The 25,842-nt window shown below is 37.1% G+C and overlaps 1 protein-coding gene across 8 annotated transcripts in view; it reads left to right on the top strand.

Moving 5' to 3' along the window:
- The window catches only part of RALYL (RALY RNA binding protein like), a 722,346-nt gene extending 697,087 nt beyond the window's left edge, over nucleotides 1–25,259 (top strand). For all 8 annotated transcript variants that reach the window (XM_055125634.1, XM_055125632.1, XM_055125635.1 and 5 more), the window contains one exon: nucleotides 23,232–25,259. In XM_055125634.1, the coding sequence (XP_054981609.1) occupies nucleotides 23,232–23,249 (18 nt within the window). In that variant the 3' untranslated portion in view covers nucleotides 23,250–25,259. The remainder of the gene's footprint in view (nucleotides 1–23,231) is intronic.
- The last annotated feature ends 583 nt before the right edge of the window (nucleotides 25,260–25,842 follow it).

Raw genomic sequence — 25,842 nt, 5'->3', positions numbered from 1 at the left:
ATAATTATTTAGGAAATAGGATTTGTTTAACATTTACCAAACAAATCAAACTTTACTAATTTTCAGATTTTTTGTGATTGGGCTTTTTGATCTCGTTACACTACCTACACATTCATTGGAAACTTGGCCTCCATATGGTCTCCTTACATTGTTCCAAATGCAGAGATAGCAGACTGAAGGGCAGGGAATCCATCCAATTCCTCCAATACATTCATGCACATAGAAGGAAGTCTAATGGAACGGAAGTGACATCTTCTGTCCAGGAGAATGTATCACTGTTTCATTTAGAATGAGTAAGATTTTGCTTGCCAATAATAGTAGGATAGATTCTTGAAACGAACCATGCATATTTCTGAGAAAAAGATTCTTTTGTTTCAGAGACAAGGGCTGTACCATTACTCTGATGTAGTCTGTCACTGTCATCCCGTTGCTCATCAATTTGTTCGAGTGGGCACCAATAATGTCTCTCATTGAGAGACTATTGTTACTGTTTTTGGCATATCCAATACGCACAGGTAGCTTGCCAGGCTCTGCCATGCGGGCTTGATACTCTCGGTAGCTTGCCGGGCTCTCTGAGAGGAGCAGAGGAATCGAACTCCAGTCGGCCGCGTGAAAGGCGAATGCCCTACCGCTGTGCTATTGCTCCAGCCCTGATGTGGTCTAGTCAGACAAAATTATATCAATAAACCCTTCTAAAATTATGAAATTAAAACAAGTCTCTTCAGTATTATAAGTTGTCCCCAAATGTAAAATGGCAAAAAGTATTAGAATGGAAGATATAAAATTAATGCAACATAAGCAATTTGATAATTTCTTTTGATGATATTTTTATTCAGTCAATTAACATATTCTTATTAAATTTCTATGCTCAGTTACCACTCTAAGCCCTAGTAAAAACGCCACTCTAAATACTAGTAAAAAGGCAGTAAATACAAAAGAAAAACTCCTTTGTGAGAATTGTGTGCTTCATTCTCAACTGTAACATATTCTAGTTAGATTTACATTGTAAAATATATTCTTTAACCTAAAAAAATTCCAAAAGCAACAATCACTGAAGTGTAAGATATGCATTGTTATTTTATTGTTATTGAATTAAAGTATCCCTTCATTGTTACTTACATGGAATTTTACAGTCAAAAAATTTGGGGGATTAAACTAAGAAAATAATGCTTTAAACTAGAGGACCTAATTAATACTTTAAAATGGAGGGCCTAATTAGAGTAAATAAAAAAGTAAATATGAACCTCTAATCAAGTCATGCTTTCTAAATTTCAAGTTGGATGTAAACTAGAAGATGTGATATTAAAACATAGTAACAGTTGGGAAAATTTTTAAATACATTTAATTTGAGCAGATGATAAAAACATACCCAAAACAAAGAAAATAATTTTATTTCTATCAGAAGATAATTCCAAAATATGGGAGGGAATGCAAGTGCTTGTGATCATACTTGGCAAAACCACAGATTTTTGCAAAGCAGTATATTTCCCACTTTTCTGACAAGCATTCATGAGAAATAAATAATTCACTGATGTGTTAGTAGGTATGGAATTGCTTCCTTTGACCTGCAAAGAATCAGTTTTTTTTTAACATAATTACTTTCAGTTTATGGTTAAGTATAATCTACAAAATGCATTATTTAAAAAAGAGTCTCGAAGGGGCTGGAGCGATAGCACAGCAGGTAGGGCGTTTGCCTTGCATGTGGCCGACCCGGGTTCAATCCCCAGCATCCCATATGGTCTTCCAGCACTGCCAGGAGTAATTCCTGAGTGTATGAGCCAGGAGTAACCCCTGTGCATTGCTGGGTGTGACCGAAAAAGCCAAAAAACAAAAAAGGATTCTGGAAAACGTATAACAATAAAAATGTCCTTTAAAGTCTTAAATGTTAAACACACTTTGTCTATACTCTATCCCTGATCTCTAATGCTGCCTTTGTTCTCCATTGCATATTAGATACATATTATTACAGATTTTCAGCATGCTTCACTATTTACCATTGTTCAAATGAACATTTACCAGTAAAGACTCCAAACAGTTTAGATGAGCATGATTACACATTTGTTTAATCAGATGAAATTTAATGTCCTTAAGCCTTTCTTACTTCTGCACGTAGAAGTAATTTCCTTCATTATTATTTATTTATTATTCCTTTTTATTTATTTAAAATGAATTTATTTATTTAATAGGAATTTATTATTCCTATTAAATAATTAATGCTGGGTTTATGATACAATAGTGATAGATTTATTGAATTTTCTTACAGTTATTATGTGAATATTGATTTTTTCATTTTAATTATTTTACCCTTCCAATCTCTGTCATGCTTCCTCATTTCTTAAAAAAAAATCTACCTAAAGTAAACTTTACTTATGTTCTTTTTATTCTAATTCTAAAATGTTTAATACAAGTGAGGAAATACTGGAATCTATATTTTAGATATATTGAACAATTCACTGTTATCCCGTTGCTCATCGTTTTGCTTGAGCAGGCACCAGTGATGTCTCCATTGTGAGACTTGTTACTGTTTTTGGCATATAGAATACACCACGGGGAGCTTGCCAGGCTCTGCCTTTCGGGCAGGATACTCTCAATAGCTTGTCGGCTCTCTGAGAGGGACAGAGGAATGGAACCCAGGACTGGCTGCGTGCAAGCAAATGCCCTACTCGCTGTGCTATTGCTCCAGCCCATTGAACAATTTATTCAACCAAAATGTTAAATTGCATTAAAATTGAACAAGATTATTTTCTAGCATATTTCTGGGACAGATTTGTAGATTTTTCAGGCGAGGCTTAGTTCATTATAGATACTGACTTCCCACAGCCTTTTCTAGCAGTCTTTGAACTTAGTGGCCTAAGCATTTTATCTGCCAAATTGACAAGGACAGTAAATTATCTCCTGTACAGAAAAGCCTGGTCCTGCAAAAAAGGAACTAAGCATCTAGGCAGGCAGAGACCCCAATTCTCCCATCCTCAGCAAAAAATGCCCACTTACAGGAGGGCTGACAGCTGACTGATCTGGAGTTCTTCTATCTCCTATGAGCCTGACAGCCCAAGTCCCTTTGTCATGTAGTTTTAATCCACAAGGACGCCTACGAGCATGGTCCTCTTAACCGCAGGCTCAGGGCTCTCTCTTAGGGTGGCACAGACAATGCTAAGAACCAGCAAGACAGCCCTTATTGGCCATAAAAGGATGGTGAAAGGGTGAAAAGACAACTCCTGGTACAGAGTTTGATCTTCCCAGAGAAAGACAATCTGCAATGCGTCCTTTGGATAAGATATTTGCCTTTTAATTGCCAAGAGACTAAAACTAGCACCCTATGTCCACATTCGGCACACTGGTCCCCATGGCTCACAACAACAATATCTTTGGCTCCCTCCTTTTTTTCAATAAACTCAGCATTCAGGGTGTTGGTAAATGATTTTTGTGTTTGTCCCTACGAACCTATACTTATCCCAATAAAATGATCCGAATTGTTTAAGGTCAGGATCTCATGAAAACTGTTTATGTTTTAAATAACACTGATATTTTTCTAGATATTATTTTAAAATTTTAGTAGGATGGTTCGCATGTAAAACCCAGATCCTTTGCTTACTCATCATCAGGTGAATCAATCTTCTGGGTGGTAGCCCTGAGGCCTTTTTTAGAATTTTATTATCAATTACCTATTAATTGTCACCGCTTACACCCTGCTGTGCAAGCAACTGCATGCTCTCTCTACTCATCACACCTCACACTGCACACACCTCTGAATGAGGACTAGCAGGGAGGAGCAACTTTCAGGTCAATCCATCATGGAACTCATAGGGATAACCTATATTCATCCTCAGAGCACCGCAGGTGAATGAGGAAGTCTCACAGAAGTCTACCAAGCTCAATGAGAGAAGGTAATAGCAAGGGAATAGCAATACCAACCAGCTCTGCAACTTCTCAGAAAATGAGTACAGACACACCATAATGGTAATGCTTCATGAGCTAGAAGAAATTATGATTCAGATAATCAAGAAAGCACAAGAAAGTCCCAGAGTGGAAATGACAAAACTATAATCAAAAGTGTCAGAACTTGATATCCTGGTAAGTGAAATAAAAGTGGAACTACTCAGATGCAGAGTGACAGCAGCTGAAGAAAAAAGAATCAGTAAGCTCCAAGTCGAGATGCAGGAAACCTCCAGAAAACAGCAGAATATTGGAAACTGCTTAGAAAGAAAGCAATAGAATACTGAAGATCTATGGGTTGAGTTTGAGGAACAATAAAAGAATCAATGGCATCTTTGAAAAACAGAAAACTGAAGTCTACAAAGAAATACTAATCAAAGAAATACATAAGAATTTTCCAAATTTGAGAAGTATATATACCCAATTCAAGAGTCTGAAAATGCCTCAGCAAAAACAGCAACAAATAGAAATACTCCAAACACATTGTAGTCAGAAGAACAAAAATTAAGGCAGAGTACTAAAAACAGCAAAATCAAAGTTGGAAGTTTTATATAAAATAATTTCCATAAGGGTCAAAGCACATCTATCAATTGATAGAGAGAGTACGGTGGGATATCATCTCTAAAATAAATAATGAAATAAACATTTCACCAAAATATTCTACCCAGCTTGATTATCATTTAGATTTTAAGGAATAGTACAAAAAGTTCCATGAACAAGCAACAGCTTAAGAAGTTTAGAGACTTGAAATTAGTCTTCAAGAAGGAGTTTCTTTTAAAAACAAGAAAACTTCACAAACATGGATAACTCACGAATTTCTGGCTATGGTTTCTTTCATCTCAATAATCTTATTCATTAATGGCCACAATCCAAGAGACAGAGTGGCAGGATGGATGAGAAAACTGAACCTAATCTCCCACAACCTACAAGAAACATAACTGAATGAGCATGGTAAACACAAGCTCAAAAGCCAAAGCATGGAAAACAATCCCATAGGCAAACTACTTCAAATAGCTGGAGTGACCTAGATATATCAGACAACAAAGACTTCAAATTTAAAAAGGCCATAAGAGATAGGGATGGTCATTTGTTGAGGATTAAAGTACTAATACACCAAGAAGAGGGCCAGAGTGATAGTACAGCAGGTAGAGCATTTGCCTTGCACGCGGCCAACCCAAGTTCAATCCCTGGCATCCCATATGGTCCCCCAAGTACTGCCAGGAGTAATTCCTGAGTGCAGAGTCAGGAATAACCCCTGAGCATAGCTGGGTGTGACCCAAAAAGGAAAGAAAAATACATCAAGAGGAACTCACATTCCTAAATATATATGCACCTTATGATGGACTTAAAACAACTGCCAATAGGCATGAAGGAAGTTATTAACAGCAACACAGTAGGAGGAGGAGGCTAACCTTCCTCTGTCACTGCTGGATAGACCAACTAAGCAAAAACCCAAAAGAAATACTGGTCTAAAAAGAAGAAATGAAAGAAGTGGGCTTAACAGGCATATATAGGGCCATCATTCCCCCAAAAATTAAATGCACTCTTTTCTTGTGCACATCTGCTATTTTCCAAGATATACCACATGATGGGTCACAAAACAATCTCCAGGGCTTGTAAAACAAAACAGCAGGTAAGGTGCTTCCTTAGCACACAGCTGACCCAACTTCAATTTCTTGCACCCCATATGATCCCCCCAGCAAGTCAGGACTAATCTCTAATGCAGAGTCAGGAGTACACCCCGAGCATAGTAGGTATGGCCCCAAAACTCCCCAAAAATTCTTCAGAAAATCAAGAACATAGAAGTGGTAACCACTACCTCCTCAGAGCACAATTGAAAATGGAAATGGAAATTTAGCACAATCAAAAATAGGGGGGGGGACACAAATGTTTAGAAATTGAACAAAAATAAAGTTTATGAGTAAAAAACTGGAAATAAAAACATTAAGTTATACCCAAAAGAGAAAATGAATAAAGGAAGCAGGGTGGATTGAGGGAGGGATGGAGGAAAGGAGGAAAGAAGGAAGGAAGGAAGGAAGGAAGGAAGGAAGGAAGGAAGGAAGGAAGGAAGGAAGGAAGGAAGGAAGGAAGGAAGGAAGGAAGGAAGGAAGGAAGGAAGGAAGGAAGGAAGGAAGGAAGGAAGGAAGGAAGGAAGGAAGGACAACCAGGGTAACAGAACTGAAGACTTGATCTACAGAACTGTGCTACCTGGGGGTGGGTGGAGGAAGGAGAGATGAGAGGAGGGGTCTGGGGGACACTGGTGGAGGGAAACAGGCACTCTGCTGGTAGTTTGGGTGCTGGGACAATGTACACAGGAAGTATAATTAACAGAAATGTAAATAATGATAGTTCAATAAAAATGTAAATAAATAAATGGTAAATTTTAGAATTATGAACTTTAAGACTCATAATATACTATATAAAAATCAGTCCTAATAAGTACCCTCAGAACAAATTTGTACTTGGACAAAAGAGTGACATTTAAAGCAGTATTTCTAATGAAACTAATATTATACCTGCTCAAGAGACACAGAATTTAATCATCTATGACAGAATAAATTGAAAAAAAGTATGAAAGTGTCTTCTTATATCACAAATTGAAAGAAAGGAAAGGTTTATTTTCCAAAAATTGAATTCATAGCTCAAAAAAGAGGATTTCAGTGGGAAAGAGATTAATTGACTAAATGGTCCACCTCATCCTACCCAATTCTTGCCCCATATATTATAAATTAATTCTTAAAAGGTGAAGTTTTGTGAAATGACACAAAAGTTTTGATACAGCAACATTTGAGTTTCCAATAGTCCCTCTGTTATATCCATCAGAATTGTGTGCCTTCACTGTTAATGCCATCCAAGATCATGCCCAGCTATTTCCCCAAGCATTAAAACTCCCACAGTGTAAAAGGTGAGAGTTTATACTCTTCCTAAGGATCTTCCCTTAGAAGTCTTCCTGCTTTTACCTCTAAATATGAAAAGGCACAAGTTCTAGTGTAGTCTAAGATTAAAAGAAAATTCAGGCATTTAGAAATCTAATAAGTATTCTTATCAAATAGAACCAAAAAAGTGTTCTGAATACCTTGCGTATGTTTGATACTTGCTATCTTGCCACAATTTTATAAATGCATTTTAATTATATTTGGTAACACTTTCTAAAAACAAACTTTCGAAGCCTGTGGTTTACTGATATGCTGGAAGTAATAGCTATCCTTCCATTGAAAGCTGTACGAATGGGTCAAGTTGTAGAATCTCTTGGACCTTAGCAGTTGCAAAAATGTAGGAAAACTGCTTATCTTTAAAAAGCCAGAAAGCTTAGGAAGTAGATATAACGTACACACACACACAGGGGTGAGACAGAAAGGATTTTTACTTTCTTTCAAGATGAATAGAGGAAAGGAAACAGCACTCTCCAATTTCACTGCCTTCAGGCACACTGTTGATCTTTTTAAATATACACTTCATTTTGTGCCTAAAATAACTCTGGGAGGTTGGAATTTTCCAAATAACTGATTTCAGAAAAGTAAACTAATCCTTCCAAGGTGATACTGTTTATAATAATAGTCATAATAATAATGCCCTTGATATAATCCTGTTAAATGTTTACAATTCATACTAATTTTAATGATTCTGCACATTATTTTGCAATTTTTCTTCACCATTAGATACATTTTACTGAATTTTAAAGTTGGCATTTTTATCTTAAACATATATTTAAAACTAAACTTTAGTTTATTCCAATAAATAAAAGCCTAAGTATCCTAGCCATAAGTAGGAGATATACTTTAAAATAAAGTATATCTTTATTTTAAAGATATACTTTAAAATAAAGTATATCTTTAATTTAGCTTGGTATTCCTACATAACAAAAAAATACTATGTTCTATTTTCTCTCTCTCCTTCCTTGCCTCTCTCTCTCACCTTATCTGTCTTTATCTCACACTTCCTAAAAAAATAGACAGTATAAGAGAAATGTCAGGACTAGCTTGAACCAGCTTTAAAGCAATCAGCAGAACTGGAAGAACTTAGCAAAGTGTCATCTTCTCACGATGTGACCTGCTATTTTACAATGCATCTATTGCCTTGAAATATCTTGGGCACCTTTAGCAAGGTGTACGTGATTCTGAGATACTGAGCTGTCACGCTGACCTGCACTATATACTTGATGAGGTAATGACTCTGAACGGAGTTCCAGTTAGACCTCACCTTCCAGCTGCCAACTGCCTTGCACAGCTTTCGACATGAGGTTGAAAGAAACTCCTCATTCAGACTGACTCCTCATTCAGATAAGAAATCCCCTCAAATTTACATGCATGTGTCATATTCCCAAAGCCCTGAGAACTGCAGGAAGAAGTTCTAGCACTCTACTCTAGCTGACAACGAGCAAGCCCTCATGTGGCCTTTGCCTAAGACATGCTTTTTATTTTTTATTTTTTGGGTCACACCCGGTGATGCACAGGGTTGACTCCTGGCTCACACTCAGAATTACTCCTGGCAGTGCTGGGGAACCATATAGGATGCTGGGAATTGAACCTCGGTTGGCTGCATGCAAGGCAAACGCCCTACCCGCTGTACTATTGCTCCAACCCTAAGACATATTTTAAGGAAATATCAAGTGATCCAATCAAAACAGGCCGTTCGTTACCTTTCAGGTCTGATTTTTTACAGAGAATGCTTATGTTGTGGGGCAGGAGCAATAGCACAGCGGATAGGGCATTTGCCTTGCATGCAGCCAACCCGGGTTCGACTCCCAACATCCCACATGGTCCCCCAAGCACCACCAGGAGTAATTCCTGAGTGTAGAGCCATTGCTGGGTGTAAGCATTGCTGGGTATGACCCAAAAAGAAAAAAAAATGTCTAAAGAGAATGCTTGTATTGCAATGGAAAGAACACTTGAAAAGGAGAGCATTGCACTGTAGCTCTGTCGTCCATTATTCATCCATTTGCTGAGTGGGCACCAGTAACATCTCTATTGTGAGACTTGTTGTTACTGTTTTTGGCATACCGAATAAACCACGGATATGTTTTGTACACATCTGTCTACAGTTCATCTGCAAAGATACCCACAAACTGGTGAGTGAGTGTTTCGGGGGGCGTTGAAGTCCTTCTCTAGAGACTCTCCATGTCTTTCAATAGCTCTAAAGGGCTCAGAATTCCTAGCTGATGTTATAGACTATGTCCAAAGGAACAGGGGAGGAAATCACTGTCACTGTCACTGTCATCCTGTTGCTCATCAATTTCTTCGAGCGAGCACCAGTAACGTCTCTCAATGAGAGACTTATTGTTACTGTTTTTGGCATATCCAATACGCACGGGTAGCTTGCCAGGCTCTGCCGTGCTGGCTCCATACTCTCAGTAGTTTGCTGGGCTCTCTGAGAGGGGCGGAGGAATTGAACACGGGTTGGCCGTGTGAAAGGCGAAAGCCCAACCGCTGTGCTATCGCTCCAAATACTGAAATATATTTAATGTGGTATTGCTCTAAGTACTGAAATATATTTAATGTGGCACAAAGACTCTGTGTATAATACAGAAATAGTTGTGCATTGGGTGACAAAAATATAATGGCATTGCTATTCAGGTGAAATTTACGTTGAGCACTTAGATATTATCTAAATGGCTTTAAACGAGCCAGAGAAAGAGTAGAGATGACATGGTAGGGCACTCGCCTTGCATGCAGCCAACCTGGGTTTAATCTCCAGCGTCCCCGTAGTGCTTCCCCAAGCCCCACCAGGAGTGACCCCTGGGCACAAAGTCAGAAGTAAACCCTGAGCATCACCAGGGGTAGCCTAAATGTTTTTAATGGTTTAAGCCACATCGGAAAAAGCTTTTTTAGGATAAGAAGTTAAGGTATGTAGAGAAAACTTGGATTTCTAACAGCAGCTAATGAAGAATTATGTGTCTTGAGCAAGTGGCTTAGCTCTCAGTGCCAACCTTCTCTATCTATAAAACAGGGCATTTATCTCCTTGTATTCTTATCAATAATAAAAGGAATAAGACATTTAGAACTTAAAAGGAACCAGAAGGATCTCTCAGAGGGTTGAGCACCGGCTTCGGAACCAGATGAACCAGACTCCACCATCAGCACTATGCGGTCCCTTTAGCACCACCAGGATTGAGCCCCAACAGAGCTGGGCACTGACAAACCCCACCAACAATAAAGTATCTTAAAAGATACTTGGTATATGACCTCAGTACATATTAGTTTTACCCAAACAAATAAAGTCAAAGCTTTAGTGTTGAGAAACAGTAACAAAGAGAAAGAGAATTTTGAGACAGAGAATTAAGGAAGAACTATTTTGTTTTGTTTTATTTTATTTTTAATAAAAATTTAATTTTATTAAATCACCATGTGGAAGATTACAATGCTTTCAGGCTTAGGTCTCAGTTATACAATGCTGAAACAACCATCCCTTCACCAGCACCCATATACCACCACCAAAAAAAAAAACCAAAACCCACACAGTACACCTCCCATCCCGCCCCCCCCAACCCCCGCCTTGTAACTGATAAGTTTCATTTTACTTTCTGTTTACTTTAGTTAAATTCCATATTTCAATACAAACATCACTATTGTTGTTAGGAGTGCCCCACTAGATTCAGACCTACTGTGAATACAAATGAGGTCGCGCGGCCGCACTAGCGGCTGCGCGGAAGGAAGAACTACTTTAAAAAAGAAAATATTTTAGTGTTCTTTTGGCAATTGATTAGCAAGTACTAATTTTCCATATTAACAAAAAGAACTAGACACTTGTAGTTTTCTTTCAGCCAATAGCTAGCTAGACTTTAACAAGAGAATGAGGCGCAGAGAAGGACAAAGTAAGAAACAGGGTCAGGTAGGAGATAGTGTCAAAGATGCTATGTGGAGAAATGGGTAAATCACCATCCTGCTAAAATACAGTCACTTAGCACATAAGCATAAAGTTTTAAACCAAAGCAAAAATACTTTAAGTGAAATTTAAATTGCAGAGAAAAATAAGCAAAAAATATGTATGTAAAATTATGTTTATGACACTTCAATTTGGTTTTCTACAATAATATAATATTATAATAATATAATAATATAAATAATAAGGCCTTTCTTAATCAACTATACAGTGGAAATGCTTGTTAGGTACACTGGAGGACTCACAGCTGAAAGAAATTAATTTTAAAAAAAGAAATTAATTAAAGGTTTGATTAATAGAGGTACTTAAAATATAGTCATTTAAATATTTCATAATTAAATACAATGAGACATGTGTCATTATATGTATACTAGTTCATTTTCATATCTGAAGGTCAAAAAAGTTAGTTATCTTCCATGATTTACAATGGTAAGAAATGAGGGAAAGTGGGTCTGATCCCCACCACCACACAGCCATCTTCCTGAATCCCACCAGGAATGACCCCTGAGTGAAGAACCAGGAGTCAGCCCTGAGCATAGCTGCATGGGACCCAAAAAGATTAAAATAATGATTTGACAAGTCATGAATGATAGAGAGAGAGAGAACAGAGAGACACAGTGAGAGATATAGACAGAGAGAGACAGAGAAAAAGAGACAGAGAGAAAAAGAGAGACAGAGACAAAGATAGAAAGAAAGAGACAGAGATGAAGACAGGGAGGGGGGTGAGTGGATTGAGTGCCAGAGTGATAATACGGCAGATAAGGCACTTGCCTTGCACACGGCCGACCCAGGTTCAATTCTCAGCATCTTATATGGTCTCCTGAGCACCGTCAGGAGTGATTTCTTAATGCAAAGCCAGGAGTAACCCCTGAGCATCACGGAGAGTGCCCCCCACCTCCAAAAAATGTGTGATTTCTACCAAAAAACTGTTATCCTCTAATATTAATTATAAAATTCTTTTAAATCACGTACATAAGGTCAGAAAGATAATGCAGACGTTAAGGTGCTTGTCTTGCATGAAGCTGACCTAGTTTCAGCATTTGGCACCACATACATTACTGATCATTTAGGTAAATTAGCATTATTTTATTTCATTTTGGGTCACACCTGGCTATGCACAAAGGTTACTCCTGGTTCTGCACTCAGGAACCACTCCTGGTGCTCAGGGACCATATGGGATGCTGGGAATCGAACATGGGTTGGCCGTGTGCAAGGCAAAATACCCTACCCACTGGGCTATGGCTCCAGCCCCTAAATTAGCTTTAAAAATAGATATTTCTTAAAATTATTTTTTACTTTAAGAGAACTAGATTAATATAACTTTTGGTGCAGGAGACATAGCACAAGAAGTTGGGCTCTTGCCTTGCAAACAGCTAAATTGGACTTGATCTCTGGCACATCATATAGTTCCCAAGCACCACCAGGAGAAATTTGAGAGCACCACCAGGTGTGGCCCCAAAACAAAACAAGCCACAAAAAAGGATTAATTTCAAATAGCTTGAAAGTTTATAATTGTATGTGAAAACTAAGAGCTATAAAACCACATACAGTTATCCTTAAATTTTACCCAGAATTTGAATGGCTTGAGAATTTAATATTTAGTTTGTTTTATAAATTTTAAGGGTCATGTTTTGGAGTTTCTGTGTTTTATTTTTTATTTCTTAAGATTCATGTTTGATTTAATCTAATATATAATCGTGATGACAGGGATTTTTTTTTAAACCATCTCTGTAAGCACAAATTCACTAACTGCATTTGGAGGTACAGATCAGATTAGGTTGAAAACATTCAGTTATATCATGAATTTAGTTTACTATGATATTTTCTTCTATAAAGTGATAAAATTGGTTGTGCCTTTTCATGCCCTCATGAGTTCAGTCAATTGGTAATAGTAAAACGTTCAATAACTTCTAGCTATTATAATTGGTTTAGAAGTATGTAGATATTGAGTATAAAAAATAAGATAGAAATCCTATTTAAAAATAAAATTATCCATCATCCCGCTGCAGTGTGAATAAAATTTCTTTAAAATGTAAAACCTCTATACCTTGATACTAATAAATATTTGTCGTTATCTTTTGTCACGAGAAGTTCATTCCCTATGTTCCTGCCTAAAGTGTTGACAGCAAAACAGCATCTCCATAGTGTTATAACTGTGGTCCCCAATGGTCCCCAGGACTTACCTATCAAGCACTGAACAAAACACAGATCCTAAGGCAATGTCAGTAGGAACCTTCTGCCTTAAATTTTATCTTAACAATGATTTCCCCAGTTCCTCCCAACAAACAAGACTCACATTTTGAGAGACTGACATCTATTCTGTGATTTTTATTTCAAAACCCTAAAACAGCCCTAATATAAATATCATCTAAAGCAGTTATGGATTGGAAATATCTTATTACTTTCTAGATGATCCTGTGAACCTGACTTGGTTTTCTTCTGTCTCAAGCTTCTTACAATTGTTATAAGAGCCTGTAGAAACAATTTGTCATTTCAAATGTACAAGTGTACAATACAAGTGTGGAAGGTACTGTGATTATTTGCCAAGTAATACTGCCAATATTTACTCAGCAAAAGCATCAGGTATAAGTAATACTTTCAGAAAGTTGGGGCCAGAGAGATAGGAGAGCTGGCAGGGTGCTTGCTTTGCATGCGGCCAATCTGGGTCCAATCCCCAGCATCCCACCAGGTCTCCAACACAGCTGGTAAGGAGTATATACTTGAGTGCAGAACCAGAAGTAACCCCTGAGCATAGTCAGGTGTGCCCCCTTTCACCCCCCCAAAAAAATACAGAAAGAAAGCTAAACACTATTTAGCTTCAAACAAAACCTAGTAACATGTCTTTTGTTGGTTACCAAAGTAAATTTTGAAGGACAAATGATCTAAAACATTCTTTTCAGGTCCACAGAGTACGACTATAATGAAAACCCTTCAAAGAAAGGTTTTATTTGTCTAATTGGGGACAGATTTTTTTAAGTGATTTATTTTATGAATCACCATGTGGAAAGTTACAAAGTTCTCAGGCTTATGTCTCAGTTATACAATACTCAAACACCCATCCCTTCACCAGTGCCCATATTCCACCACCAAAAACCCCAGTAACCTCCCACCCCCGCACCCCCCACCCCCACATGCATAACTGATAAATTTCACTTCATTTTCTCTTTACCTTGATTACATTCCATATTTCCACACAAAACTCACTATTGTTGTTGGAGTTCCCCCCCAAAAAAGACAGCCCTACTGCCAAGGAAGCATTTGATAATTAGTTTTCTATTGCTGAGAATGAAGAGATATGAAGTCCCACTGTTCCAAGTACGATCAGGATCACGAAGTCCCATGATCACTGATTTCTCGGGCGGGCTCAGTAACATCTCATTTCGTCCTTTCCCTGAGATCTTAGAAGTCCATCTCAACTCGGCCCTCCCAACAATGTTGCACTGGGGGCTCTTCAGGGTCAGGGGAATGAGATCCAGCTTGTTACTGGATTTTGCATATGAATACACCATGGGAAGTTTGCAAGGCTGTCCCATGCGGGCAGGAAACTCTCAGAAGATTGCCAGTTTCTCCCAGAGGCAGAAGCAGGCTAAAGATATCGCGCAGCCGCTTGCGGCCATGTGCTTCTGAGAGCTTGCTTTTAAGTCTCTCTCTGGATGTTGGCCATTGATGGGATTTACACACACCTGGGTTCCTCTGCCGGTACCTTCATGCATGAGGCCTGTCCGAATGTGTGGAGAGGGGCCTCCAGCATGGCTGTAGCTAGGTTCCGGTGGTCTTCGGCCGCTGGGAGCTCTGCTCAGGATGGGGAGGGAAGCTGGAGCCCATCTCCTCCAAGGGGCCCTGGGGAAGACAGCCAGTTGTGTGGGCAAGAGACTCTCTGCATCACTCTCTTCTGAGAGCTTGCTTTTAAGTCTCTTTGGATTTTGGCCATTGATGGGATTACACACACCAAGTACATAACTCTTTTTTTTTCTCCTTCCCGAGCCCCCAAGTTTGTGCCTGCTTAATAGTCCTCATAATATGGTGGGCCCCATGCTGCTTTTCCCCTAAAAGGGAAAAAAACGAGAAAGAAGAATATTTCCTCTCCTCGGCCAGCGTGGAGCTATAGCTTAGTTCACAGTCTAGAGAAATGACTGCTACTTTGGTTACCTTCAATATTTCAACCAAAAACTCACTATTATTGTTTGGAGTTTCCCCCCCAAAGTCAGACCTGCTAAAAAGGAACCGTTTCACATTGCTGACAATTAAGAGATATTAGGTCGTGCGGCTGTTGTTGCAGCAGCGCAGTTTTGGATTTCTGTATAAGGTCCAGGGAAAATTCTGCCAGAAATTGCATCACTGCTTTTACTTCCCTTTTGTGGTGCTCATAAGATGGAAAGGCCTGGAGAGAGAAACTTTAGCCCCCTGGCGCTGCATGGGGCAGTGGCTCAGTTCACAGTCTGGAGGCATTTCTGCGAGCTGCTGGTGTCCAAAGTAGTTCAGTTGGCCTCTAGGATCATACTCGTGCAGCAGCACAGAGGCCACACAGGTGTTGCCGCTGCGCTTAAATTTCGACAGAGGGTGGGTCTGGTACCCCCGCCCCCTGGGATCTCCCGCAGCAGCCGGCTGGTACCTCCATTTTGTGCTCATAAAGTGGTGATCACCATGCTGTGCCCAGAATGGAAGGGTTGAGTGAGAGAAACCTGGGGACAGATTTGATCATAAAAATCTTCTAGGAACGATGAAGAAAATAACATCATTTATATTTATTATTGATTTAAAATTTTTCAAGATCTTATTTCTCTCAATTCATATCAGAAGGAAAACACAATTGATACTATTTTTAAACTTTGTATTCTTAAAATTTAAGGAAAACACACTTATGTGAGCTGATAGTCCAAACTTCACTGTCATCCCATAGCTCATCGATTTGTTCGAGCGGACACCAGTAGTATCTCTCATTGTACGACTTATTGTTACTGTTTTTGGCATATCCAATATGCCACAGGTAGCTTGCCAGGCTCTGCCAAGTGGGCCGGATACTATCTCTCAGTAGCTTGCCAGGCTCTCCAAGAGAGGCGGAGGAATCGAACACGGGTCAGCCACATGAAAGGCAAATGCCCTACCACTGTGCTATTGCTCCAGCTCATCCCAAACTTACTTAAAAACATTTATTATAAGGCATCTGAAAAAAAAGATATAACAAATCACAAATACAATAGATATAGTCCTATTTTTCAATTACTTCTACAGCTATAATCTGGAATATTTTATTAGCATGATGATTTAAGGCAATGTTTCTCTCAAGTGCTCTGCCTTCTGAATTTGTTTGTTTCCTTTGTTCCCCCTGTCTTATCAATTGATCCCTTAGTCTCATGTTGTGACCCCCATGATTTTTATAATTTTCATCTAAGCCACCAACCCCTTTATCTATCCTAGGGGCAATTTGGTTCTCAGTTGAGAAATACTAATTGAGGTACTACAAAACTCTGAAATCTCTTCTGAACCACTTAAGATTCTGATATAGCTAACATAATTTGAATGCCATGAGCATTTTTATTTTATTCCAAAGCTTTGGGCCTAACTTTTTTAATTAGCTATATATCTATACCATACGAGTTTTAAAAACAGAGACCATTAATAGAACTTTAATGTAAGTATTCACATTACTATTTAATCTGCTCTGTAACATTAATTTTTTCAACTTTAAAATTCAATCAATGAAACTAGAATTACTTGAATGGTATTTGTGGCAAATTTAAATTAATTTAATGAGAGTTGTTAAATAACCATGAAGTTTTACCCCCAGTAATGTTGAATGATCATGAGTTAACTCTACAGTTTCAAAGGACTTTGGAAATTACACCTCTAAATCAATCAATTCTAAATCACGCTTTTCTGCTATATATGAATTGGCTTTTAAAACATTTCTTCATATAGTGTCAAAATGAATTCCCTTAGGAACTGTGGAAAGAAGTAAAAATGTGTGAAACTTCAAAGTTCATAATGATCACAGCATTAATCATCATTTGGCTTTTAGTACTGAAATTAACTTAAGTAATTTGGAGTATCATCCTAATATTATCATTATCATTTGCAGCATTAGGAGTAGCTAATGTTGTTAGACTCTGTATAATTAGCATAAGAAATCAAAAATCAATGCATGATCAAACACAATTTATGTGCCAAATAAAATTACTATAATTTATCAATGCAATGAGTCAAATATGACTGCCAGTGAGCCCCAAATATATTCATGATTACCTTCAGAAAGTATCAGGAAACAGTTTGGAAAAAAAGTAAGAGAAATGTTAATATATGAATATTCATGTAAGAGAGCATCTAAGTTCTGGTAAATCATGCAATTTAGTAGTGTGATTAAATTTTACTGTATTAAATAATTAATTTTCACATTGACATTTTAAATATAATTATGTAACCTACATTAGATCACTCTATTCTAAAGTTAAATGTTCTTTTTACTTAAGCAAATGTATTTTTACAGCGTTAGATCTCTTTTAGACAGATGCCTAAAGCTAGTTTTTAATTATAATGGTTTTGCATTAGTTTGAGACAGAACTTCAAAAAAAGAAATCTGGGCTGATCTGCAAATCAGGGAAAGGCAGATGGTAGGTTATGTGCAAATCTTAGCATGTTCCATCTCCCTTCCCACTCATCCCGAGGGCACTGGCATATTTGCACATCCCAACTGACATCACCTGTACTAAAAGCAAATGTACCCAGCTGCTCTCCTTACTGTCCTCTTTTCTCAGAATTGTGCTGAACCATGTAAACACTGAGCATAAACAAAGCAGCCTGCTTTTTATCGAGGCAAGACACTCACTCTGATCCAAAGGTTAATGAAAAAATATGAGAATGATTCTCGCCCAACACCCTAGCTCACCGACTTATAATGAATATCAAAAGAAAACTTACATAGAATATGTTTCACAAGCTTCTGCACATTCTGCAAATAACAATTATGATGATGACTATGACCCATGCCCACAATCATTGTCCACGCCTACATTCTAGAATGATCCCCAACCCAGGCTCTATTTGGAGTAAATTAAAGGAGTTTTAGCTTATTCGAATGTCTAGACTCGAGGATATTCTTGCTGTTTCTCTTGCCATAAGTTAATTAGAGTTGCTCTGACTTGGGAACAAAAATAAATGAACGAATGAATTTCTTCACCTGTAATAGGAAAGAGATCATTTCTGATACCTTTTTGCTCTGATGTGGTGATAGTCAATATTCTCTAACGTGTAATTATAGAAATGTTACCTGTAATAAAGAACTTGAAATTCTTACGACACATACTGAAAGACAAGGAGAGCAACTAATAAGTAAGATTCACAAGGTTTCAGGGCCAGAAAGATAGTACAGTGTGTAGGGCACTGCCTTGCAGACAACTGACCCAGTTTTGAATCCTGGCATCCCACGGTGTCCCTCGAGCCCTCTGGAAGTGGTTCCTGAGTGCACTGAGTGCAGAGACCAGGAGAAACCCCTGAGCACCTCTGTGACCCCAATCCCTCACCTCACACCCCAAGAAGGATTTACAAGGTTTCTTGACCTTCCCCCACAGTGTAGAGACTTGGCTTACTTTCACAGGTTCCCAGTCATTGGTGCTAGGAAACCAGCATGCCAAAAGGGCTCAAACACAGGTGGTGGAAGCATTCTAGGACAGGCCGGCATAGAAATCTAGATCAGGGGCCAGAGCGATAGTTCAGCATGCAGGGCATTTGCCTTGCACGCAGCCGACTGGAGTTTAATCCCTGGCATCCCATATGGTCCCCCAAGCACTGCCAGGAGTAATTCCTGAGCACAGACACAGGAGTAGCCCCTGAGCATCGCTGGTGTGACCCAAAAAGCAAGCAAGAAAGAAAGAAAGAAGAAATCTAGATCAGTTTATAAATTTACTGAGACCAGTAGCCGATAGGGAATCTATTTATATTTTTCTGGCCTGAGCATTTCCTTCCAATGGTCCAACTAGTTTTGCTTAGGAAGTATGAGCGCAGAATAAAAGGTTGGTTGTACGTTTGAATATGCCAAGATTTCTTGGTTGTCTACAGGAGCGATCCTGTCACTACCCAGTTCACTCCAGTCCATGACACCTTCTTTAATGGGCAGTCCCTGGGTGAATGCAATAAACTTTCCCTCAAAGGAGCTCCTCTTTGCTAAACTTGCCTACCAATACATCCCTTTCACATTGTTATTCTTTTTCTTTGTCTGATTTAATACATTTCAGTTAGATTCTAGTCAAATTTCAATGACTAGATAGTTTATCTCTATATGTCCCCCAACTTCTACCTCTCTTAAACGTCACTGCACATTCTCTGCCGTAATGATTTGACTTGAGTTCTAGAGTTCAAATCAAATCTCCGAAGACAAGTGTATTCCCTCTTTGGGATTACCACACACTCTTGTTCCTGTTTTCTAACCTCTCGACCATCCTAATAAACAATCATCAACTCAGGCTTGGGGACTTTTTAAGCTCCAAGAACTACAAAATGAAGCAGTTATCTTTATTTATAACCATTCCAGTGAGTTACTACTAACAATCTTGTTTCCGTTCCAGTGAGTTACTACTAACAATCTTGTTTCCGTTCCATTACAGTGTTTGTAATCTGATTTGGGGGGGTAGGATGAGTCATACCCTGCTTTGCTCGGGGTTTATTCCTGTGTTCAGACATCATACCTAGGTGGGTGGGGCTCAAAGGTTTTACACTGTACCAGCAAAGTAACCCAGTGCAGCTGTATTGAAGGCAAGTACCTTATCCACCATGCTATTTCTCTCACCCAGTAAAGTGATTCTGTTCATGTAAAAAATATAGTGAAATTTGGGTCGCAGGAGTTTATAATAAAATATGAATTCTAACTTAAATTTTAAAGTGAACAATTTTACTTTAAAATTTACTTTAAATTTTAAAGTAAAGTGAAATTTTAAATTATTTCTAAAGTAACTTAGAAATGTGAATTGTTATGCCTTTTTCGTAATAAGGGAATTATAAGGATATTTATGTTGTCTCAAAAAAAAGTATTAAAAAATCACTCAAACATGAATCAGTGCTGCCATAAGTTTGTTTTTCTAAAAATGTTACAGTCTCTGTCTTACCCACATATATCACTTTTCCTTTTAAATATGCTTCCCAGGAGATGGGTTACATATATTTATTTAAGTACTTATTAGACATAAAAATCAATTAGGGAAAAAAGAGAAGCATTTCTGATATTAGTAACAAGACTTTCTTTTTGAAAGTATTTTTGTGTTTATCCCACATGTTGCTGAACCCATTTTATTTCAAATAAATTAATGCATAATGTTTAAAATTAGATGGACTTTTTTCATAGATTAATGCTATCCTTTCCAACTTTGTCCAATAGAGGTGCACTGCTTGATTCAATATAATTCAGGCTCATCTAAGTGACTGTTGTTTTTCAGAAATGGGGAGATTGAGAATTGAAAATGAGTCTATCCACAGCAGAATTTGTTTTAAAAGCATACAAGTTCCTATACAGCAAGTAGATAAATTACCCACTATTCAAGAAAAGGAAAGCACAATTACTTTCACATTATATTAAACCAATCAGCTTCCTAAGTGACTGTCATTCTTGAGAAAAAATGCAGCAAAGATGTCATAATTGTCCCTTCCTCCCATGCCTTTAGAAACAAATAGTTAGCCTTTGTTCAGACTACAAGCTCTCTGGAAACTTGGTGGATATATTTTGCCCTTGGTTTTAGATAAGGGAAATTACATTCATACTTGAATCCGTGTAATTAATAACTCTAACTTCACAATGCGAAGTTAATGAGGCTTCTGTTTCACGCTAGTGACAAGCAAATGCTCTGAGGCTTTACGGAAAGAAAGTTAAGACTTCAATAATATTTCAAGCCCAATAATATTTCTTCTCTCAAAGATGATGATTTTCATGTAACCATTTAAAATTAAGGAGCAAAAATACAAAAAAAAACAAAAGAAAATGGGTAAGAATGAATAATTCTAGGGATAAGGGATATGGGGGATACAAACAAAATTTTTCAGGGATTGTCTTTTATTAACAAAATTGACAGTTACTAACTAAATAAACATAACTTTTTGGTAGTATCAGGTTTATATACGAATAAATTAAATTAGTATTATCTGCCAGGATTTAACCAAAACTAACATTAAAAATTGTTACTGGATATGCCAAAAACAATAACAATAAGTCTCTCAATGAGAGATGTTACTGGTGCCCGCTCAAACAAATCGATGAGCAACGTGATGACAGTGACAGTGACAGTGAAAATTTAAAAAATAATAAACTTTTATACATGGCTGGCACAACACGTAAAACATCTCCTACCTGTAATCAGACAACCATCCAATGAGGTCTCAGAGACCAGAGTGCTATTGTGGCCATCCGCAGAGCTTTCTTCCAGAGCTGGGAAAACACTCAAATGCTAAAACACATGCCACACACGTGTGAGTCCCTGAGTCAGATCCCTGATACCACATGTAGCACTGTAGCACTGTCCTCCTGTTGTTCATCGATTTGTTCAAGCAGTCACCAGTAATGTCTCCATTGTGAGACTTGTTGTTACTGTTTTTGGCATATTGAATACGCCACGGATAGCTTGCCAGGCTCTACTCTCAGGCGGGATACTCTCGGTAGCTTGCCACGCTGTCCCTGTCCGAGAGGGAGGGAGGAATCAAACCAGGGTAGGTCATGTGCAAGGCAAATGCCATACCTGCTGTGCTATCGCCCCAGTCCAAGACCACATGATCTAACTAGAAATGTTAGATATGACTTCCACTGTTTAAAAAATAGCATTATGTCCTTATTACAGAATGTTTTCAGTCAAAACCATAGAATTGCCATGTTTTGTTTGTACATGTCAGCATTGATATATATTTTAAAACTTTATTTATTGAGATTGTCATTGTACCACTGTAATTGTAACTGAGATGGTACATAGATTATCATAATCATCATAATCATCATCATTATCATCCCATTTATCGTCAATTTTCTCGAGCAGTCTCAGTAATGTCTCCATTCGTCCTAGCCCTGAGATTTTAGAAGCCTCTCATTACTCGGCCTTCCCAATGATGCCACATTGGAGGCTCCTTCAGGGTCTTATTTTCTAAGATATTTGTTTTCCAATGTTTTTGACATGGAAAAGACCATTGAGTTATGTTTATTCGTTTTTGGTTGTTGGCTTTATGAAAAGTTTAAAATTTTAAGTATCAGACATTTATCAGTATTATATTTGGAAATATAGATTTTCAAAGTACTTTTAAAAGTCCTTGGGAAAATAATTATCCCAATTCAATTTATTAAATACATTCAAACGTTGTAAATAGAATTGCAAATTTAATAAATATTACATAGTGTTTGAAAATACTTCAAACTGAGGTCAGAGTGTGATTTGCATGTCTTTGAGTCTTAAAATATATAGAAAGAGATTTTTCATCTAACTCCAAAAAAAAATTCTAGAGTTAATAACATAATCAGTACTCTCTACCGAAATATAAAGACTTTTCATTGTTGTTGTTTTTGAGAACTTACACAAATATTTATGTAAGTAAATAAACAAGGAAGTACATTTCAGTGCAAGAATTAATACTTTGGTGCAAGTTATAATAAGTGGGTACCATAGATATAGGCAGTTTTAAAAATACTTTCTAGTCTTTTTTACCCAGAGATTCAGCATACCATTTTTAGCTGTTTTTATTTTGGGCTTTTTTGTTTTTATATATTTGTGTATATAAATTAATATATATGTGTATACATATATGAATCACTGTGAGATACAGTTACAAAGTTGTTCGTGATTCCTAAAGATCCCAAAAGGTGAGAGACAGACAGACAGACAGACAGATCAGACAGATATGCAGACTGACAGAGACAGAGACAGAGAGACAGAGAAGAAAAATGCCTGCCATAGAGGCAGGCTGGGCAGAGGAGGAACAGGAGGGAAACTGGGGACACTGGTGTTGGGAAAGGGACACTGGTGAAAGGACGGGTGACAGAACATTGTATGAATAGTAACGCTTTACTCTGGAAATAAATGTTAAGATTTAGGATTTTTTGAGGTCTTGCAAAGAAATTGCAGCTGTGGTTATTCTTGCTAAGTGCACCAAAGCTTCAGAAGAGCACAAGTGACTTTCTCTAGCAGAAAATTATATGTGGTTCCCCATCGGCTTAGACCAGAGTTCAAGCTGAAAATAACGTCTGATCTCAAGCAGTAAATTACATGTAAATGACTCTGATACTGCCTCCAACAAGGGATCTAAGAAATTTAAGTTCTCATATTTATCATAAAGATTTCATTCGTCCTATTCATCTCCTAAATTATTTCATTTCCTGAATTCACCTTAAATCTAGTTATAAGTAGGTTGTCAATGATGAAACCAAAGTTCCAGTATTTTATTTTTTCTTTTCCTTTTTTCAGTTTTTACAGATAAAGTGATCTGAAGAATTGAAGGAAGAAAAAGAGAAATTCTGACCAGTCCAGAGACGTGAAGGGAGTTTCTTACCGGAATGCAGCATCTTCAGTTCAATTTATATAGAAACCCATATAAGTTAATTGGACAGTATTGTTCAATTTTAGAAATTTTATTTCTTCTATGTTTTAAGCTGTATAACTGTCAAGTTTTTAATGGGTCAGATTGTAACGTGTTTTTCCCTTTGCTGATTAAGTCGGATTTTTTTTTAAGACGAACGTCTTAAAAATGTGAAAGATATTTACAAATGGTAAAGGAAGACACTGTATACAAATGTATATTTGTAAAAGCTATTTTTATGATTAGCATGTTGTACTGTTGATCATATGTTAGGTCAATTGATGTTGCAACTGTATGTTTAGAACTTATTTCCAACAATGCTATTTAAGAAAATATATATCATATGCTAGTTTTTATAATTTATTTTAATTTATAGTTGAAAGTACTTCAGATCATAAGAATAAAATCTTGAAAAAATTCTCTTTCTGCCCTCTACTTAGCACCACGTTTATTAACAAAAAATACAAATATTTAAGATGTGATTAAGTAGCTAAGGGGCTGTTTGTTTGCCCTGCAATTGAAAAGGGAATTCTGTGCTCTACTGATCTGAAATGATTAGATTATTACCTTACACTGTAGTGCGAGTGCCTATGGAAAGGTCTTACCTGTCAATATAGGTGAGGACCGGATTGGCAAGGAAAAATTTGTCTTGGTTTCAGATCCTATCACTTCATTTCATGTCTTATTAATAGGCACTCTCCATTCCTAAACATTACAAGTATTTTCCAGATCTCTTAGCTCTCATCATATATGTGGAAACGAAAGAAACGTCATCACTGACTGTAGGAGAATTCAGAGCCTACAATTAATTTCTTAATAAATATTGTTCCTTTTAAAACAAAGTTGGTGTGTATCATTCCTTTGGACTGTATGCAGTTTTACTATTCATTTTGAACTCTGTGTCACTGAAATACCACAAAAAATTATATTGATGGAAACAGAATTTAAATAAAATGTGACTTAGAAGTTCTATTTGTCCACACTTTTCATAAAGTGACTTGTAAACTAGAAAATATTAATTTCCATCTAAGTAAAAGTCAGGAGCCCTTGATATTTAACAGAAGTCCTTCTCTAGTTTGCTTTTCTAAAACACATGTTTCATTCCAGTTTTGAACTTTAATAATATACTTAAAGGCAGAGAGCAAAATTACCTTGAGATATTTGTGTTTTACCATACAAAATCTATACCACTGTAAATAGCTGTAAACTCCACAAGAAAGAACAGAACAGCATGTAATATCACCAAGAAAGATAAAAGAGCTCCCTTACTCAAGATGATCAAAAGAATAAAACTATATTTATATGTTTTCTCTTATCTTTCCATTTTAATTTATTTATGGTCATCTCTCCTATTTTTCTGTATCTTTCAAATATAAACTAATGAAAGCTTATGCAAGTCTATCCAACAAAAGGTATCAAATCCAATATTTTTAAAGAGAAAAAGTACTGCAAATCTGTTATTAAATAAAATAATCACATTTTATATTTAAAGTTTTTAAAAGTTTGCCCACTGTAACCTAGATCTGGTCTAGAAAACGCTCTGCTCTTAAGAAAATATGAAAACCATAAGGGGTATTGCAAATTTGTAACTGTCATTAAATTCTGAACCTGAAGAATAAAAGCCTGCATATGTTTTAATAAGGGAATAAAGCCAGCAGTGTGATTTTTCAGTTCATCGCCAGATATATTTATCTATGTGGATATCAGAATGCTCCAGAAAGAAAGTTTTTCAGGTACTATTTACTGGAAAAATACAAATATGGGTGTTTCCCTACTTGCCAATTGTCTTTATTCATGGTATTCACTAAGTGTGTAACTTTATAATCTGTATTATCATAACTTTAAAATGTCATCATGTTTTTCCAGATGTTTATTATTCTCAAAATAAGATGAAAATTAAACTGCATAAAATACTTTTTTGTTATTGGATTTAATTTGCTCCACACAGGACTTGAACTGTGAGACATAGGGTCGTTCTCTACATATCACCCATTCCTGATTTAAGAACTGCTTTGAGGAGAGGCTGGAAAGACAGTACATAAGCTTTCACAAAGCTGAGCAAGGTTTGATTGCTGGTACCAGATAGGGTTCTCTGAGAACCCCAAAAATGATCCCTGAGCTCAGAGCCAGGAGTAAGCTCTGAACATAGCTATGATCATCATCAGACTTGAACAAATAAATGAATACTAATAACAATCCACAAATTCAAGATTACCTCTGGTGAGAAAAAGAAGAGAAAATAAATTAAGAGCATTCAGGGGGCGAAGATATAATACATCAAATAGGGTGCTTGCCTTGCACACAGCAAACCCTTGTTCTTTTTTTTTTAATTTAATTTATTTTATTGAATCACCAAGTGGAAAGTTACAAAGTTCTCAGGCTTATATCTCAGTTACACAATGCTCAAACACCCATCCCTTCACCAGTGCCCATATTCCACCACCAATAAAAACAAAAACAAAAGCAAAAACGAAACAAACAAACAAACAAAAAACCAGT

The sequence above is a fragment of the Sorex araneus genome, chromosome 2 (assembly GCF_027595985.1).
Source record: "Sorex araneus isolate mSorAra2 chromosome 2, mSorAra2.pri, whole genome shotgun sequence".
Taxonomy (NCBI): domain Eukaryota; kingdom Metazoa; phylum Chordata; class Mammalia; order Eulipotyphla; family Soricidae; genus Sorex; species Sorex araneus.
This window is presented reverse-complemented; position numbering and strand designations above follow the sequence as displayed.